Source organism: Zingiber officinale, chromosome 6B (assembly GCF_018446385.1).
Source record: "Zingiber officinale cultivar Zhangliang chromosome 6B, Zo_v1.1, whole genome shotgun sequence".
NCBI lineage: Eukaryota > Viridiplantae > Streptophyta > Magnoliopsida > Zingiberales > Zingiberaceae > Zingiber > Zingiber officinale.
Genome location: NC_055996.1, coordinates 57831311 through 57852102, shown reverse-complemented (window position 1 = coordinate 57852102; position 20792 = coordinate 57831311). Strand labels below are relative to the sequence as shown.

The window sequence follows — 20792 nt, the reverse complement described above, 5'->3', positions numbered from 1 at the left end:
ATTGCCTCCTTGAACCGATCAAAAACTTCACTATTTCATATATACGACTTCAGTGATAAGACGAAGTAAAATAATACTCTTTTACTTCATGTGCGTCTACTTCGGTAATTATATATCTATGACTTCAGTGAATATGCGAAGTAAATCAAGGAAATTCTACCATGTTATTCACTAGTTGACTAATTTTTGTTATATATCGAAATGATTATGAGTATTGAATATGATATATGCTCTTGACAGAATAGTCATTATGAGAGATTAGAGATGTCATATTGATATAAATGAAGATTATTTAATCAATGTAAATACAAGACATGGATATCTCCAAGATAATAGCTACGTGCCACAAGGAGATTAGATATTTCCTGAATAACGAATATATACCATCATGAGAGAGGCTATGTGTCATTATAAGTGTATCTCTGATTAATTTGGAAGAGCAGCTAAGTGTAACAACTTTATTAGCACTGATCTCTTAGAGAGCGGTTATATAAGATGTAACAATCTTCTTAACGACTATCACTCAGTGTGCTTGTTGTTGCATGAATCATTCAATTTTTGAAATTGAATTCAAAATGAAGACATTTAAATGTGGTCCTTAAAGGAGTGTAAATATTCATTAATGCTCATTAATTGAATTAATGCTCATTAAGTATTTTCATTGGATGAAAATACTTAAGCATTTTTTCCTCTCATTTTGGTGTACTTCTTCATTCTCCTTCCTCTTCTCTTCTCCTCTAGTCCGAGACTTCCTATCAAGGTTGCTAGCACAACCTTAGATGGTTGCCTTCTCCACTTTGCGAGTTTGTGAGACAAACGAACACTTGTTCGTGTAGATACCATAGAGGCACGAACGTGTGATCGTGTTGAGATCCAAGCTGTCTGGAGTTCTTGTGCACACATCAAAGGTATACTATCACGATATCAGCTTAGTATAGATTGTAACATGTCTTTCCCTTGGTATAGATCTTCTAGAGGAACTAGAAGTTTTCCGCTGCGCTTAAGCGTGCTTAGCGCCCTAATTCCTTAAAGTCGATTGGTGGGAGATTATAGCCGATTGCTAGGTAGAAATCAGCCGGTGCAACAACTTTTAAAAGAGGGTTTCGAGATGATTTAATGTAGTTGATTCTTGGGGGTTTGAGAATGAAGTATTGTTGCATTTTCAAACCAACAAGAGGCACTTCAAAGAAATAAGAAGCATCCAAATCAAAGTTTACTTGTGTAAACGTGTGTTTGTTTTAATTTTTTTCGATTTCATTTATATCTTTGTATTTGATATATGTTACAGGAATAAGTTCTAAGAGGCTTCTTCGCCACTAAAGATATCCAAAAAGGAAAAGGATAGTGATGGTAGTCATTAGGATTAGGATTTGGGAGACGATGAACCAAGTAAAACCAAATTTATTAGTGTGTGTTCCTGTTTTACTTGTCTTACTTTAAGATTTCTATTATGCAACTTCATCGAAGTGATCGGAGTTATTCTCCCCTCTAGCGCTCTTGGGTGATAACATTAAGTTTGTCGGCTGTGATTCACATCATAAAATCTAAAACCCGATTTAGAAAGGTAGTATTTAGAAGGGTATTTTGGATAGTTTTGTTTTAATAGGGCGTCCATTTGACGTAAATGAAAAAAAGATGCCCATTTGACAATTTGTGTCAAATTTATTAACGATGTTTACCCTTTACCATGTGTCGTACAGACAATCGTTTTCAGTATAAATGTATCATTAATTCAATCCGGCAATTTTATTATGTCATTTTTCTGTGTCCAATCCGTCTATGAAATATAATATTTTTTATATGGGTAAAGTGTCTAAGAATTTAACTTATAAGGTAATTAATTAATTAAATAGGTCTTGCACATGCTTTAAAATATTTTCCACGTGCATTAGATAAGCTTATAAATAGCAAGTGAAAGCTATGCATCAGCCACAAACCTCTTGATCACTACTTCCTAAGTTTCTAATTAAGATGGAGAAGCAATCAACCACCCCGGTTAAGAGCAATGAAGATATAGTAATTCGTAAAACAGCAAAATATCATCCGAGTATTTGGGGCGATTATTTCATCCACCACACTACTTCTCCTGCTCTCACAGAGGTATTTTATTAACTTCTCTCCACATTTATTCATTATTTATCACTCAATTTTTTCATTAATAAACACCTATTCATAAAATATATAATCATCTTAAAGGAAATTGAAAAGCATTGAATTATTTGTTTTAATTATTTAAAGGTAATATATATAGTTGTTGAATTTCATGTTTGATGATGTAGGTGTGGATTAGAGCAGAAGAGCTAAAGGAGCAAATAAAGAACTTCTTTCGAGAAACCAGTGACATATTGCAAATTATGAATTTGATCGATGCAATTCAGTTGCTCGGATTGGATTATCACTTTGAGAAAGAAATAGATGCGGCATTAAGTTTAATTTCTAAGCATGATGCTAAAAACTATGAACTTTATGAAACTTCTCTCCATTTTCGATTACTTAGGCAACATGATTTTTATGTGCCTGCAGGTAGTTAACAATATAAATAAGCAAAAACTATTACACTATATATTCTGTCAAATAAAAATATATATCTAGAAAGGTCATCATTAAAACCTTTTAAATATAAGCTACAATATTTACATGCTATATATCATAAAAAAAAAACTAATCAAATAGTTTGTTCTATATTACTATACTATTTGATTTGTTGTGAGATAATTATTAGTATTTTCCCGTACTATTGTAGATGTTTTTAACAAGTTCAAGGATGAGGAAGGAAACTTCATGTCAACCTTGAATGAAGATGTGAAGGGATTATTAAGCTTATACAATGCAGCTTACCTTAGGATACACGGGGAGTATATACTTGATGAAGCCATATTATTTACAAAGAATAGACTTGCATCATTGTTGGATGAACTTAAACAACCTTTAGTGATATTGGTGTCTCATTTCCTTGAAACACCACTATGCCGGGGAAATAAACGGCTCTTGGCAAGAAAATATATCCCTATTTATCAAGAGGAGGAAAGGCGAAATGAAGCAATATTAGAGTTTGCAAAGTTGGATTTTAATCTGCTACAATCTCTTCACCAAGAGGAACTAAAGAAAATTTCAATGTAAGTATAGTGAAGTTTCTTTTATGAAGAAATATTAGAGTACTTGAATATTTTCACATGAATTAAGTGTGAGTACCAAAGAAGTTGAATAAATGATTTCAAACTCACATATTATAATAATTCACATGATTTATTTGTCTAAATAAATGTTTTATTGTAGTTTAAGCTAATTATATTGTCTCATCTTTTTTTTTACCTATTTGAAGATGGTGGAATGATCTAGCACTTGCTAAATCACTAAACTTTGCTCGCGATCGAATTGTGGAATGTTATTATTGGATACATAATGTGCACTTTGAGCCTCACTATTCTCGTGCAAGATTAATTTGTACCAAGGTTATTGCATTGTTGTCAGTTTTGGATGACATATATGATAATTATAGCACACTGCAAGAGAGCCAATTATTAACTGAGGCAATTCAAAGGTACCTATTGCATCCATTATTTTGCTAATTTTTGTTTTTCTTAATATTGCAATTAGTTGAGTAGTCTACATAGCTGATAAAACATCATAATTAAAATAAATTTAACTCAAATAAACAAAAAAACTGAAAGTTATAAAATGATAAATTACTGATCTAATTATAAAAGAATAATTAAAAACATAAGAAAAGGAAAAGAATTATGAGCTAAATATTGTAAGTTATTATAACAAATAGCAAAATGCATTCTTGATATTCCTTTAAAATAAAAAACAATGAAGACTACTTCTAATTAAAAAAACACATTAGCACCTACTTTATTTCTCAATTGAAGGAGATATGAACACATCTTCTGATCTTGTCAAAACAACTTTAAAATACCTGTAAGTCAACTAATATTTTGATCATTATCTAAAGATTAGATATCAACAACAAACATGTAACAATATGACATCAAATAACTATATAGTTATTATTTCTAATTTATTTCAAACTAATTTTGATATTCTTTATAAATCTTTAAGATATCGTGACAATATAGTTAGTCAATTATGCATGTTAAGTTTGCTCATTTCAGGTGGGAACCTCAAGCCATTGATGAAGTACCAGAATACTTAAAGGATTTCTATCTCAAGTTACTAAGGACTTTCAAGGAATTTGAAAATGAACTAGAAAATGATGAGAAATACCGCATATCATTTCTTCAAGATGAGGTATATTTAAGTACATTGTAAAAATGATTAACGTCTGTTTTTAACTTGTCAAATATAAACTAATTAAGTTTATCGTTTCCTTTTATGTAGATAAAAGCTATATCAAGGTCTTTCTTCATAGAAGCCAAATGGGGCATTGAAAAATATGTACCCACACTAGAGGAACATCTAAGTAACTCACTAGACACCACTGGATATCGTTTGCTTATATGTGCCTCTTATGTAGGCATGGATCAGGTGGCATCAAAGGAGGTATTTGAGTGGGTTGCCAGCTTCCCCAAAATCATCAAAGCCAGCTGTATGATTTGTAGACTCATGGATGATGTAACTTCACATGAGGTGATTATTTTAGACAATTAATTTATTTGGTAGATATTCAAAAATGTATTTTCTATTTCTTGAAATTTCTTTTGGAATTTTGCAGTTGGAGCAACAAAGAGAACATACAGCTTCAACTGTAGAATGTTATATGAAAGAGTTTGCCACAGATGAAAAAGAGGCTTATAAGAATCTTATGGAGATGGTGGAGGACGCATGGAAGGATCACAACAAAGAATGCCTCGATCAAACACAAGTACCTCGACTTTTAATTGAAAACATAGTAAACTTTTCAAGAGTAGTAGAAGAATTTTACAAGTACATTGACGCATACACCGTTTCCAATACTACAATGAAAGATAATGTCAATATGTTGTTGGTTGAATCTGTTCTTATTTAAGAGTGTCACACCCTACAAATCCTAGCTAGTGACGATAATCAGAGGCCAGATCAATCACAATTTAAGGTGGTTTAATCTACATTTGAATAAAGTGAAAATCGAGTTTGGATGATTTATAGTATGTTATTGAAGTACTGGAATGCCTTAAGTATAAGGCGTATATTGTAACACGCATGTAACATTGTAGTAAATAAAATAATTAAGTGCTTGATTATCATAGTCTATAATCATTTTATTTTATTGTCGATCTAAAAATCAAGAATTGTTTAGAGAGACTTAAATTTATGTAGTATTTATATATGGTTGAGAAGATATAATTTATATATTTTGGTTTGGAAATGGAAGAATCTAGTAAAATAAAAAAGAGATAACATATTTGAGACCAAACAATTTTAAAAAATGGAATAAATTAAATCTAATTTTATTGAATGGCAATAAAGAATTTGGTTTCAATATAAAGCTCAATCACCATACTCTAGGTTAATTTTTAAAATTCATACAACTTAAGTATTGGACAATTTACCAGAGATTTTGGTGAAAATTATTGAATTGAAATTATATAAAGTCAATTCTAACTTATCTGTTGCGATAACCTAAGCGGATGATCTCAGACTGTTAGTGGAGATAGTTCTAGTAAGCTTCTAGTGGTTCAAGTCGCAAAGTCAATGCAGTGCGCATGCAACTTAATCGAGAAAGAAATTTGTCGAGGAAGATGCCAAGGCCTGTGCTCAATGCAGTTTTCTTAAAACAGATTCACTCCACCTACGGCTGTGCTTCAAGGTTCTCTTGGGTTATCTGTTTCTCACGATACAATGGCAAAACCATGCACACAACTAAACACTGGTTGTTCATGGTGAACTGAGAATGCATCTGAGTGCTATCACGAGTAGTTCAGCTGAGCGGATGCACAACTGTAAGGAAAGAATCAGGGAATGAAGGTGGAGGAATTCTTTTGATATTGCTCTCGCTTTCTCTTTCGCATATCTTCCGCTACTCTACCATTTGCTCAAGATTCAACCTCTTATATAGGAGCTCTCACCTTGCCTATAATGAATGACCAAATTATGGTCATTTAATACTAGGTTTAATATCACCATTAATAGATTTAATGTCGTCATGAATGTCGAGACATTATGAAATCATTATTAATGAGTTTAATATTGCAATTAATATTAAGACATTACAAAATCACCATTAATGAGGTTAATGTTGTCATTAATGTCGAGACGTTACAAAATCATCATTAATTTCATATTAATGCTTCTATTATACTCTTGAGTAGGTAGCAAAAAAGATATTCAGATGGAAAAATGTTAGTTCATTCACTTAGGTAAATTTTATCTCGACCGATCTAATATCCGATGTGTGTAGGTCATACTCGCATATGAATAAACTTGGTACAGTGTAATCTGTGCCCTGGACTTATACCCCCTTGCACACCCATGTGTAAGAGAGACTCTCTCCCTGTAGCGACCCACCTTCTACACTACTACTACTACTGTCACGCCCCAGAGGAGTCCCCGTCCGAAGAAATTTCGGCAGCATCTTCCCTGTACGGCGGACAATCTGAAACTTTCTACATATCTCTATACCTCAGCCACATGCGGCTGGAATAATAACAATAAATATAACACAACCACACAAACATCCACGCAGTTATATATAATCAAACAAAGCAGTAATACTCTGACTCGAAAACCACCCTACTCAACTACACTCGTAAAACTCAAATCCGACGAAACTCACCTCTTATGCCGACCCGGCAGGCATGTAGTAGAATAAGACCAAATAAAATCCATCGACATCACAAAAATAAATACAACGTCCAAGTATCAAACAAATCAAGTCTAAACATAGACAAACGAGAAGAAAACTCAAAAGTCAATCAATCCTCGAGGTCTGCAGGGGATCTAGCACTACGTGCAGTGGGGACTAGCGACTGGAACTCCCTCCTGACAGCATCAACCTGAAAATAACAACAATGGAGGCGGGGTGAGTCCAACACTCAGCAGGTACAATTGATATGCAAAGTAAAGAAATAACACCTAGCACTAATCATGCGTACAGTCTCCTGATAAAAATAAAGATAAATGCAAACCGAAGTAGACAGGAGAGAATTTGTACTAACCAGGACCCGGTATAAGGATAAACAGTCCGAAAGGTATAGAAAACCTGTATGCATGTCAAACATAGGTATCCAAACAATATGCAGCATATAAGTGCAGCAAACAAAATCACAAACAATAAATGCATCATGCATATGATGCCAATGTCATGGTCACCCCTGACGCCAGTCAGCCAACTCACAACAAAAGTGGGACCAAGTGGGTAGGGCTGTGACAACCGTGCACTCAGCAACACTACTCCTGATGAGTGATCGAGTGGACGGGATGCTGTCGGAGTACATACGTACTCCTACCCCAAATCATAAATGGGGGAGCGCAATGCTCTCATCTCCCGGTACACTATGACGGGGAGGAATCTCTAACGTGCTACACGCTGCGTCACACTACCCATGAGCGGATCAACGGAGCACCGGAAGAGTCAAACTGACGTGCTGCCACGCTGTGTCACGCTACCCATGAGAGTCACAACGGAGCACCGAACAGTGATGAAAACTGGCAAAGTGCTCGACAATAATGGAGCAATCTATCGCACAACATGCGATCATGTAAATGGTGCAAGTCACTAAGCATGGTAATATACTAAACCAACCTCTGGGCATATAACAATGGGCACCATAGTGAATAGATCAAATAAAGACATACTGATCAAAAAGGTATCAAACCTAGGTCATGAACATGTGAAACATGGTTATATCACTACCCACGAGCATGATAGATCGGGTACAAGATCAATACGAGATGCAAACAAACAATCAATCAAACAGGTAACATGTATTAGGCAGTGATTAACCGAAACAAATAGGAAACACAATTAATGCAACATATTATTTTCATTACTAAGCATATCAAAGACAATAAGTCAAAAGTACCCGCCTCCAATAGGAAATGTCAAATCTGATCCGAACACGACGTCGAGATACTCGTCTCGCGTCAAGGTCCTGTGATACCAACAAAGATATATTTTATTTAGCTAAAATTCCAATAAATAGATAAATAAATTCTTTAACCCTAAATTAGGGCAAAAACCCTAATTCCAAAAACACATAAACCTAATCAACCGACACATGAATAATCATCTAACAAAAATCAAGTACACTACGATCTACAACTAAGCAAATGCTTAATCCAGATACCCAATAAACCTTACCTACTCTCACAGCCACTGTTATTAATCCACAATTAGGGATAGTGCCGCCAAAAGAAGTAGCCGCTGTTGGAGACCAGGACCCTACAATCAGCGACCACCCAACATAGTACTACTCACGGTAGAACACAAAACAAAGCACAAAAAAGGAAAAACCAACTCTAAACCCTCACCTTCAATCACTGCTAAGACACGACATAGAAAAATGGAACCACGGTGTCGGCTCGATCAAACTGACAGAGAGATCAGTGAGGGCATCAGCAACTGGGGCGGCAGTGTGCAGCGGTGAAGAGGCTAGGGCAGAGGTGGCCGGCGGTGAATCTAGGGCATGGCTCAGTGGAGGAGGTCGGCACAGAGGAGATCGGCAAAGGCTCAACTAGGGCTTGCCTCTTCCGCCCAGAGGACGACTCCGAGAAAAGAAGACAAAGCCTGCCGTGGTGCTCGGGTCAAGAGTCGGCGGCGGTCGGAGGACTCTCGGTGGCTGGCGGAGGCGTCGGGTGGAGAAGGTCGGCGTCGGGGCAGAGCTTGGTGCACTCGGGGAAGAAGGAAAACTCGGCGTGGGATAAGTAGAGAAGAGGGGAAGCAGGAGGAAACCACCGAGTGGCCGGCGGTTAGGGCTCGGAGGAGTCGGGCTGAGAGGGAAATCGGCGTGGGGGGGGGGGGGGGGGAAGACTCAGGTTCGGCGATAAAAGCAAAGGAAAAGAAATAAAAAGGAAAAGGATATATAAATATAATCTTTTCCTCCCTTAAATCGGATAGTCTAAACAGGCTTTTCCAGACCCCGTTCTTGTTCCCGTTAACTCGTCCATACAAGCTCCGAAAAATTCCCAAAAAATTTCCAAAAATTCCGGAAAATTCCCTTATTAATATTCGCCTATTTTCGATATTTTACATTCTCCCCCACTTATAAAAAATTTGGTCCCCAAATTTCGTTATCTACCATCAGCAATTACTAACAACAGATATAGAAAGTATAAATGCTGAACGGTAAACTGAATCACATACCTCACGTAAAAAGATGGGGATATCGAGCTCGGATAGTATCCTCAAGCTCCCAAGTAGCCTCCTCGCCCGAATGATGCTGCCATCCGACTTTAACCAGCCGGATAGTCTTGTTCCGCAACTAACGCTCTTTCCGGTCGAGAATCCGTACCGGAACCTCCTCATATGTAATGTCAGGCTGAACTGGAACTGAGATATCTGCCAGCACATGCGTCGGATCAGGTACGTATCTCCGCAGCATTGATACGTGGAATACATCGTGAACACCTGACAGGGACGGTGGTAGTGCCAGATAGTAAGCTACCACTCCAATCCTCTCCAAGATTTGGAAAGGTCCAACATAACGCACAGCTAACTTGCATCTGAGGTCAAATCTCTTCACCCTTTTCGTGGGTGAAACTCGCAGAAATACATGGTCGCCAATAGAGAACGCTACGGGTCTGCGTCTCCGACCAGCATAACACTTCTGGCGAATCCTGTGCCTCTAACATCCTCGGTCTGATAGTACGGACCAACTCTGCTTCCTGCTGAACTCTATGAGGTCCCAACTATTGGGCCTCCCCAACCTCATCCCAGAGGGTGGGTGTCCGACAAGACCTACCATACAACACTTCAAACGGCGCCATCTGGATAGCCGAATGGAAGCTGTTGTTGTAGGCAAACTCTACCAACGGCAGATGGTCCTCCCAACTGCCTCCGGAATCCATAACACATGACCTCAGCAGGTCCTCTAACATCTGAATGGTCCGCTCTGACTGTCCATCTGTCTGTGGATGGAAAGCTGTACTGAAACGGAGATGTGTACCCAAGGCCTTCTGCAGACTCTGCCAGAACCGAGACGTGAACCGTGGATCTCTATCCGAGATGATACTCAACGGAACACCATGTAGTCTGATAATCTCCCGACAATACAGATCTGCCAATCGATTCAGGGGATCAGTCCTCCGGATCGCTAAGAAGTACGCGAATTTGGTTAATCGATCAATGATTACCCAAATCGTGTCATGGTCTCGTCATGTCCTCGGCAAACCTACCACAAAGTCCATAGTAATGTGTTCTCATTTCCACTCAGAATTAGGAATCTGCTGAAGTAAGCCGGCAGGTCTCTGGTGCTCGGCCTTCATTTGCTGACAGATAAGACATCTAGCTATAAAATCCGCGATGTCTTCTTTCATGTAGTCCTTCTTGTCGTTCCACCAATAGAAACATCTCAAATCTTGGTACATACGGGTACCGCCTGGGTGGACAGCAAATCATGAGCGATGAGCCTCCGGAAATAACTCCTATAAGACCGGATGAGACTGAAGCACGCAAAATCTGCCTCGATAGTGTATAACACCCTCCTCGTCTCGTGTGAACTCGGTGTGCTGCCCGGAAGCTATCTGGCTGTAAATAAACTGCAAATACTGATCAGCAGCCTATGGCTCTCGTATCCTTGTCCTGATCAACGACTGAGCAACCATGGTAACCAGAGTACACTGCTCTGTCTATCCTTACCCCTCAAGGCCCAAATCGGAGAAACCTTAAATCAAGTCTGTGACCACAACTCGGTGGCAAGCTAAAGTCCCTCCGGACTTCCTGCTAAGCGTATCGGCAACACATTAGCTCTCCCCGGGTGATAGCTAATGGTACAATCAAAAGCCTTCAGGAACTCCATCCATCTCCTCTGTCGGAGATTAAGTTCCTTCTGAGTAAACAGATATTTGATACTCTTATGGTCAGTGAGAATCTCAAATGTAACGCCATATAAATAATGTCGTCAAATCTTCATGGCAAAAATAATGACGACGTGCTCCAGATCATGTACAGGGTAGTTCTTCTCATGTTCCTTCAACCGACGAGAAGCATAGGAGAATACTCTACTGTGCTGCATCAGCACAGCACCCAAACCCTGTAGAGAAGCGTCGTGTAGAGTACAAATCCGTCCTCTCCAGAAGGAAAAACCAAAACTGAAGCCGACACTAATCTTCGCTTCAGCTCCTAGAAGCTGGTTTTGCAATTCTCAGTCCAAATAAACTTCACACCTTTCCTGGTCAGGCGTGTAAGTAGCATAGCAATCCGTGAGAAACACTCAACGTATCTCCGGAAATATCAAGCCAAACAAAGAAAGTTGCAAGCCTCTTCTATAGACTTCGTCTACTCCCAACGGTAACAACCTCTATCCCCTGTGGAACCACGGTATACTACTACTAGTGACCGTGTGTCTCAAACATCTCACAAAAGACAATCAAAATACGCACTACTGATCTTCACAAACAGACGTTTCAGTCGAAACATCTCTAGAACTATGCAAAGATAGTGTACGTGACACACCTCAGATCAGGAATAAAACACCACGTCGTCAATAACGATAACGAATTCTGATCCAATATCCTAGGGATACCCAAATCATCTAGTCCGTGAAAACATCTAAGGCTCCGCAAGCCCTAATGGTAAAATCATGACACATAATGTCCATATCACAGACATTTCTAAGCATAAGATCCCTGACAATAAGTCTGAAATATGATCACCAACGATATAAATCATCTAAGCATAGATCATCCAGTGTGAGAGCAACGCTCCATCACAGAAAATACCGCATATGTGGGAGCAACGCTCTACCACAAGAAATCCTCAATATGTAGGAATAACACTCCACTACAATAATCCATAACATGTATCTGCAATAGATATGGGAGCAATGCTCCGCTACAAGTAATCCGAAATATGTATATGTGGGAGCTCCGCTCCACCACAAACGATCCATAAGTGTCCAAGGCACCTAACTATCCAACTAGAGGCTACACGAGATCACTCAACCACATATCACTATAGGCAGCCAAAGGTATAAACAACCTAGTAAACAAATCAAATCCATAGTCAACTCTATCATCATCCTAGTGGGTTGGTCACCCACTAATAGAAGAATTAGTTGACAGGGTTATATAACCAATAACATAATGTAGACACTCAGCATTCTACATTCAACATAGGTAGAATCATCATGATGCTACCCACCATACACCTGGTACACATGCACACACAACATATGTATAATCGACATAATCCTCCAATTTGTACACACCAAACACACTTATAGAGCAGGTATAAATCAGTGTGATACCTCCAACAATACCTGTCAAACCCGTGTGCATATATCAACATAGGTATAATCAACAATACACCTCAACAACACTCACATGACATATGTACACCTATGCCAAGAGTATAATCAACATAATACTTCCAACAAATCATAATCGACACGAGTATACTCTCAAAACAATCATATAATAAACAAGATACCTCAAATATTACACCCAACACATCTGCACATATCACAACTCAGATTAGATCGATAAGATACATCCAATAAAACACTCAAACATATGTGCACATTCCACAACATAGTTGTTAATTGACAAATAACTCTAATAAACAATCAGACATGTATGTCTAACCACTCGGGTATAATCTACTAGAAACCCACAATAATCATATGTATAAAGGTGTACGACCCAAAAGATAAAGTCAGAATTCAAGAACATCAAGACACTCTCATTTTTTATCCTCAAAAATATCAACCCACATAATATCAGATGAATAAGTCTCTACTCCCCATGAGAGCAAATTAATATTCAAACATCAAAACATTATTTATCCACATAGTCCAATATCAGAGGAAGCAAATATCAATTTTATCATCCTGTTAACTAACCACAACAACCAGATTTATTAAAATTCATAGGCACACTCAACCGTAAACTCTCTAGCACCCGATCTATATCTGATCATCAACTATAATCATCAAACCTGTGAATATCATACATGACACCCACTATGTCACCATCAACGACAACCCAAATAATAGATCATCAAAATAATTATCCACTAATAAATCATCAAAACAATATCTAGTAATAGATCATCCGACAACCACATAACATTTACTCTCACAAACCATTAGAAATCAACATATCACAATATCTGATCTCCCAATATCCCTCAAATCATTCTCAACAATGATCAAAACATGATAACTCTCCAATAACCAATTTTCATCGTATCGGATACCCTAATATCCAAAAGATACGAGTATAAAAAACTCTACTGCTAAGTCCACAGGAATATATAGGTATCATCCATTACCCAGCTAACAATAGCAGAGGCTGATATGTGCCTCCATCTCCTACTAGTAGTAACAGAAGCTAAAATTACTGATGGTATGATCTGAAAAATCACCAGAGACTATAATCCTTGATCTCTATTAGGTCAATCATGCTCAATGGCTAACCCATCACATGTAATATGTGTTACAACCACCAGACAAGTATTACATAAAGAATGCTAATACATGTCATAAACTATAAAATTAAACATCATACCTATATGCCGTCTGGAGATATTCTGTCGCTGTTCTGTCCCCAACTTCTGACCTCAAAATTCCGAACGAGAAAATCACCGGAAATCCAAATAAATCCGAAACGGAAATCAGAAACATAACCATATCGAAAATCCGAAAATGCCCAGTTTGACTCGCAAACCTGGCTAACACAAATATCCAGAATACCAACAACAGGTATCCGATAAATCTCTCGAACACCAAAAGCAGGTATCATAACCCGCTCTGATACCAATAAATTGGTATCAGATAAATCTCGAAAATCCATAATACAAAAATCCAACAAGTATCGCCAAACTAGGCGCTCCGATACCAAGTAAATAAATTGGTATCAGGTTATCCCAAACATCTAAAATACGAAAATAAAAGATCGTATAACTTGGCTCTGATACCACTAAATTGTCACGCCCCAGAGGAGTCCCCGTCCGAAGAAATTTCGGCAGCATCTTCCCTGTACGGCGGACAATCTGAAACTTTCTACATATCTCCATACCTCAGCCACATGCGGCTGGAATAATAACAATAAATATAACACAACCACACAAACATCCACGCAGTTATATATAATCAAACAAAGCAGTAATACTCTGACTCGAAAACCACCCTACTCAACTACACTCGTAAAACTCAAATCCGACGAAACTCACTTCTTATGCCGACCCGGCAGGCATGTAGTAGAATAAGACCAAATAAAATCCATCGACATCACAAAAATAAATACAACGTCCAAGTATCAAACAAATCAAGTCTAAACATAGACAAATGAGAAGAAAACTCAAAAGTCAATCAATCCTCGAGGTCTGCAGGGGATCTAGCACTACGTGCAGTGGGGACTAGCGACTGGAACTCCCTCCTGACAGCATCAACCTGAAAATAACAACAATGGAGGCGGGGTGAGTCCAACACTCAGCAGGTACAATTGATATGCAAAGTAAAGAAATAACACCTAGCACTAATCATGCGTACAGTCTCCTGATAAAAATAAAGATAAATGCAAACCGAAGTAGACAGGAGAGAATCTGTACTAACCAGGACCCGGTATAAGGATAAACAGTCCGAAAGGTATAGAAAACCTGTATGCATGTCAAACATAGGTATCCAAACAATATGCAGCATATAAGTGCAGCAAACAAAATCACAAACAATAAATGCATCATGCATATGATGCCAATGTCATGGTCACCCCTGACGTCAGTCAGCCAACTCACAACAAAAGTGGGACCAAGTGGGTAGGGCTGTGACAACTGTGCACTCAGCAACACTACTCCTGATGAGTGATCGAGTGGACGGGATGCTGTCGGAGTATATACGTACTCCTACCCCAAATTATAAATGGGGGAGCGCAATGCTCTCATCTCCCGGTACACTATGATGGGGAGGAATCTCTAACGTGCTACACGTTGCATCACACTACCCATGAGCGGATCAACAGAGCACCGGAAGAGTCAAACTGACGTGCTACCACGCTGTGTCACGCTACCCATGAGCGTCACAACGGAGCACCGAACAGTGATGAAAACTGGCAAAGTGCTCGACAATAATGGAGCAATCTATCGCATAGCATGCGATCATGCAAATGGTGCATATCACTAAGCATGATAATATACTAAACCAACCTCTGGACATATAACAATGGGCACCATAGTGAATAGATCAAATCAAGACATACTGATCAAAAAGGTATCAAACCTAGGTCCTGAACATGTGAAACATGGTTATATCACTACCCACGAGCATGATAGATCGGGTACAAGATCAATACGAGATGCAAACAAACAATCAATCAAACAGGTAACATGTATTGGGCAGTGATTAACCGAAACAAATAGGAAACACAATTAATGCAACATATTATTTTCATTACTAAGCATATCAAAGACAATAAGTCAAAAGTACCCGCCTCCAATAGGAAATGTCAAATCTGATCCGAACACGACGTCGAGATACTCGTCTCGCATCAAGGTCCTGTGATACCAACAGAGATATATTTTATTTAGCTAAAATTCCAATAAATAGCTAAATAAATTCTTTAACCCTAAATTAGGGCAAAAACCCTAATTCCAAAAACACATAAACCTAATCAACCGACACATGAATAATCATCTAACAAAAATCAAGTACACTACGATCTACAACTAAGCAAATGCTTAATCCAGATACCCAATAAACCTTACCTAATCTCACAGCCACTGTTATTAATCCACAATTAGGGATAGTGCCGCCAAAAGAAGTAGCCGCTGTTGGAGACCAGGACCCTACAATCAGCGACCACCCAACATAGTACTGCTCACTGTAGAACACAAAACAAAGCACAAAAAGGAAAAACCAACTCTAAACCCTCACCTTCAATCACTGCTAAGACACGACACAGAAAAATGGAACCACGGTGTCGGCTCGATCAAACTGACAGAGAGATTAGTGAGGGCATCAACAACTGGGGCGGCAGTGTGCAGCGGTGAAGAGGCTAGGGCAGAGGTTGTAAAATACCGGAAATAGGCGAATATTAATAAGGGAATTTGCCAGAATTTTTGAAAAATTTTATGGAATTTTTCGGAGCTCGTAAGGACGAGTTGACGGGTATAAAAACAGGGCTCGAAAAAGCTTGTTTAGGCTACCCTGTTTTAATGAGGAAAAGTTTTATTTTTCTTTTCCTTTTTCTTTTCTTATTCTTTTTCTTTTCCTCTTATTCTTCCCGCATGCCCTAGCCTTTCCCTTCGCTCGGCGATCTCTCTTCCTCCTCGCGCCAAGCCGCCGAACCACCTGTGCCCTAACCGCCAGGAACCCCAGCGCCGGCAGCCGGTTAATTGCCTTGCCCTAGCTTGGATTGCGAGCCCTCTCCGCCGCTGAGATCAGGAAACGCGCCGGCAACGCTCAAGCCATTGCTGGTTTTCCCCTTCTCGGCACCCTGTCTCCGATCACCTCACATCAGAGCCGAACTCTCCTTTTTCCCTCACATCAGAGCCGACCTTCTCCACGCCGAGTTCTGCACAGAGCCACCGCCGACCGAGCCACATCCTGGTCCTCTCCTCTGTGCGAACTGCGCCCTTTGCTCCTCTGCCCTAGAACTCGAGCCGCTGCTGTCGACCGAAATTTTTCTGCCCTAACGCCAGTTGCCACCACCTCTGTGCCTGCCGACGACGCTGCCCTAGTGCTCTCTGCCTTGAGCAAATCCACGGTGAGATTTAGTTTGGTTGGAAATCCTGTGGGTTCAAGAATCTGGATTAATTGCTGTTTTGGTTTGTTCAATTTGTTCCAGCAGCAACCCATTTGTCCTGGTAGCCACAGTTCTGGTGTGGATCAACAAGCACGGCTACGAGTTGGGTAATAAAAATTAGGTGTTGCTGATTTTATGATGTCCTCATCTTAATTGGACAGTGGGAAAGAATTCTAATGGGATTTGCTGTGGTTTCCTTGATCCAGCAATTTATTTAGTTGCTAGCGGCGACAAGTTGATCTTCAGTTGTGCGGTTGATAGAATCTTTAGAGTGGTGCAGATTTAAATTGGGTAAGATACCTAATTGAGTTTGTTTGGATATGTTTGATTCATTATATAGTTGGTGGTTCATGTGAAGTTTGGTCGACTTGTGGTTAAGTTAGGAATGGAATCCTAAGCTTTGGATTAGGGATAGTTAACTGTGATTAACTATTTAATTAGGGTTCCTGGAGAAAAATAATTTTTGGTTTAGCTATTATGCTTATAATTAAATTTAGCTAAACTATACGGTTTATTACAGGACTTTGATTCGAGACGAGTGTCTCGATTGTCGGATTGGACCATTTCGATTGGAGGCGGGTACTTTTGACTTATTGTCTTTGATATGCTTAGTAATTAAATTAACAAGATGCATTAATTGTGTTTCTTACTTGTTTCGGTTAATCACTGCCCAATACATGCTACCTAATGATTTATTGTTTGTTTACATCTGGTATGGATATGTACCTGATTCCACATGCTCATGGGTAGTGATATAACCATATTTTACCATGTCAGGACCTAGGTTTGATACCTTATAGGATCAGATACCTTGATATGATTCATTCGCTTTGGTGCACATTATGATATATCCAGAGATTGGTTTAGTATATTACCATGTTTAGTGACATGCACCATTCGCATGATTGCATGCTGAGTGATTGATTGCTCCTTTATTGTCGAGCACTTTGCCGCCATCACCGCTCGTGCTCCGGTGACGCCTCATGGGTAGCGGGACACGTGGTAGCACGCCGCTTGACTCTTCGGTGCTCCGCTGATCCGCTCATGGGTAGTGTGACGCAGCTGTAGCACGTTAGAGATTCCTCTCCGTCATAGTGTACCGGGAGATGAGAGCATTGTGCTCCCCATTTATGATTTAGGGTAGAAGGATACTCCGACAACATCCCGCCCACTCGATCACTCATCGAGTAGTGTTGCAGAGTGCACGGTTGTCACCCCTACCCACTCGGTCCCATCATGGTGGCTGACTGGCGTCAGGAGTGACCATGACATTGGCATCATATGCATGATGTATTTACTGTTTGTATTTGTGTTTGTTGCACTTATATGCTGCACATTGCTTGGATACCTTGATTGACATGCATACAGGTCTTCTATACCTTTCGGACTGTTTGTCCTTTTACCGGGTCCTGGTTAGTACAGATTCTCTCCTGTCTTCTTCGGTTTGTAGTTACCTTTATCTTTATCAGGAGACTGTACGCATGATTAGTGCTAGGTGTTATTTCTTTACTTTGCATATCAACTGTACCTGCCGAGTGTTGGACTCACCCCGCCTCCATTGTTGTTATTTTCAGGTTGATGCTGTCAGGAGGGAGTTCCAGTTGCTAGTCCCCTGCAGACCTCCAGCTATTTGCTATCGTTTGTATTGTTTTTGATTCTCACTTGACTATATTTGGATTTGGATGTTGAATACTTAGATATTATATAATTTGTCTCGTTGATGGATTTGGCTTCGATTTTATACTACTACATGCCTGCCTGGACGGCAGAAGAGGTAAGAAAAAAATCGGATTTGGGCTTTACGAGTGTAGTTGAGTAGGGTTGATTTCGAGTCAGAGTATTACTATGTTGTTTATTTTATTAACTGCGTGGTTGTGACAGCCAGAGGCTGAATACATATATAAACTGTGTGGTGATTGATTTTATTTTCTGTTATTATTCCAGCCGCCTGTGGCTGAGGTATATGAGATGTAGAAAAGTTTCAGATTGTCCACCATACAGGGGAGATGCTGCCGAAATTTTCTCGGACAGGGACTCCTCTGGGGGCGTGACAGAGGTGGCCGGCGGTGAATCTAGGGCATGGCTCAGTGGAGGAGGTTGGCACAGAGGAGATTGGCAAAGGCTCAACTAGGGCTTGCCTCTTCCGCGCAGAGGACGACTCCGAGAAAAGAAGACAAAGCCTGCTGTGGTGCTCGGGTCAAGAGTCGGCGGCGGTCGGACGACTCTCGGTGGCTGGCGGAGGCGTCGGGTGGAGAAGGTCGGCGTCGCTGGCGTCGGGGCAGAGCTTGGTGCACTCGGGGAAGAAGGAAAACTCGGCGTGGGATAAGTAGAGAAGAGGGGAAGCAGGAGGAAACCGCCGAGTGGCCGGCGGTTAGGGCTCGGAGGAGTCGGGCTGAGAGGGAAATCGGCGTCGGGGGAAGACTCGGGTTCGGCCACAAAAGCAAAGGAAAAGAAATAAAAAAAAATAAAAAGGAAAAGGATATATAAATATAATCTTTTCCTCGCTTAAATCGGGTAGTCTAAACAGACTTTTCCGGACCCCGTTCTTGTTCCCGTTAACTCGTCCATACGAGCTCCGAAAAATTCCCGAAAAATTTCCAAAAATTCCTGAAAATTCCCTTATTAATATTCGCCTATTTTCGGTATTTTACAACTACTCTCTAAAGGTGGACGCTACTTAACTACTAACTCCACTTAATTGCCCTGTGAGGAGTCCTTACCGAAAAATTTCAGCAGCATCTCCCCTATACAGGTGACAATACCTTAAATACAAACACTATATACATTAGCCACAGACGGCTGGGACATGCATCAAACAACTCAGGCAGTAAATAATACAAAACAAAGGAAAACTATACCAGAAATCATCTCATAAGATCACAATTCATCTACCATGTCCTAATAACATCAAGATAACATATACCATCCCAAATACTTCTAACATAGCAAAAGGGAAAGAAAACTAAAAGAAACTCCTAGCTTCCCTTTACCTTTATCTGCAGTAGGAGGAAATGCAACTATAAGCGAAATACTTAGTAAGTACTAAACTATCTCACAAAAACTCAAGGTGCGTTGAATATAAAGGTGCTAAAACTGAAATGCTAAAAGAAAGCTACTCATGCTCATCTAATAGCAAAGTACTCAAATAAACTGCATACTCATGATATACAAGAATAAAGCTGAATACTGGAAATAAAACTAATCATGCTCACTAAACTGATAAGAAAAGTAATGAAACTGATGTTGTATGCTTAGAATTAAAGGAGCTAAACTTGGCTAATTCTAAACATAGGTGATACTTGTTTCATTTACTTATAGCTTCATACTTGAAATTAATACTTAACCTTCTTCTTCTCTTTCTTGGGCCCAGGCTTAGTACCATCTTATGCGCTCTAATAGTGACTGAGGTAGCGAGCCTCCAGTCCTATGAGGATAAAGACCTTGGTCTTACCAGGGCCAAGACCTTGGAATTAGTCACCTGGATTTATTTAACGACAACCTTGGAAGTCGGGTACTAGCCTCTTACTTTAAATTTCTTGTTATCTTTATACTCTTATATTAAAATGCCTTGGCATTTGTTTTAACCACTTGGTGTGCTTTTGATCTTAATTTCTGGAATTCGGAATCAATTTAGACTGGGTCTTTTCTTACTTACTGCTTCCCATAATCTCCTAGAAGAGCTTACTAGAACACTGTAAAATTTTCTAAAGAATTTCACAACAAGAAACCGAATGTGAACTTAAATAACAGCTGAAGCATAAAGCATAAAATTTCTAAATGCATTCAAATGTAAGCGTGTCGTAGTTCTAGAACAACTAAGCTAACTAGAACATGTTGATCTGCTATACATGCAATTTATCGCAACTAAACCACCAAAGCCTAATTTGCAAGTTAAAGCTACGATTTATCATGCAAATCTTCTAGAAAAGAACTAAACTCAACAATCACTAGCA

General features: G+C 39.4%; 2 protein-coding genes across 2 annotated transcripts in view; both read left to right on the top strand.

The window, feature by feature from the left end:
- The first annotated feature begins 718 nt into the window (after window positions 1-718).
- Window positions 719-20792, top strand: part of LOC121992481 (alpha-humulene synthase-like) — a 108069-nt gene continuing 87995 nt past the window's right edge. The window contains exon 1 of the mRNA XM_042546898.1: window positions 719-908. The gene's annotated coding sequence lies outside the window, so the exon portion shown is untranslated. The remainder of the gene's footprint in view (window positions 909-20792) is intronic.
- On the top strand, window positions 1905-5186 carry LOC121992479 (alpha-humulene synthase-like). The gene is made up of 7 exons (XM_042546897.1): window positions 1905-2100; window positions 2280-2523; window positions 2744-3116; window positions 3323-3541; window positions 4116-4251; window positions 4342-4590; window positions 4676-5186. The coding sequence occupies exons 1-7, from the start codon at window positions 1972-1974 to the stop codon at window positions 4967-4969; spliced, it is 1644 nt and encodes a 547-aa protein (XP_042402831.1). The 5' UTR covers window positions 1905-1971; the 3' UTR covers window positions 4970-5186.

Excerpts from the sequence above, each read along its gene's own strand:
- LOC121992479 (XM_042546897.1), top strand. The coding sequence starts at position 1,972 with ATGGAGAAGCAATCAACCACCCCGGTTAAGAGCAATGAAGATATAGTA. Across the intron at positions 3,542-4,115 it reads TTAACTGAGGCAATTCAAAG|GTGGGAACCTCAAGCCATTG; the intron begins GTACCTATTGCA and ends TGCTCATTTCAG. Across the intron at positions 4,591-4,675 it reads ATGATGTAACTTCACATGAG|TTGGAGCAACAAAGAGAACA; the intron begins GTGATTATTTTA and ends GGAATTTTGCAG.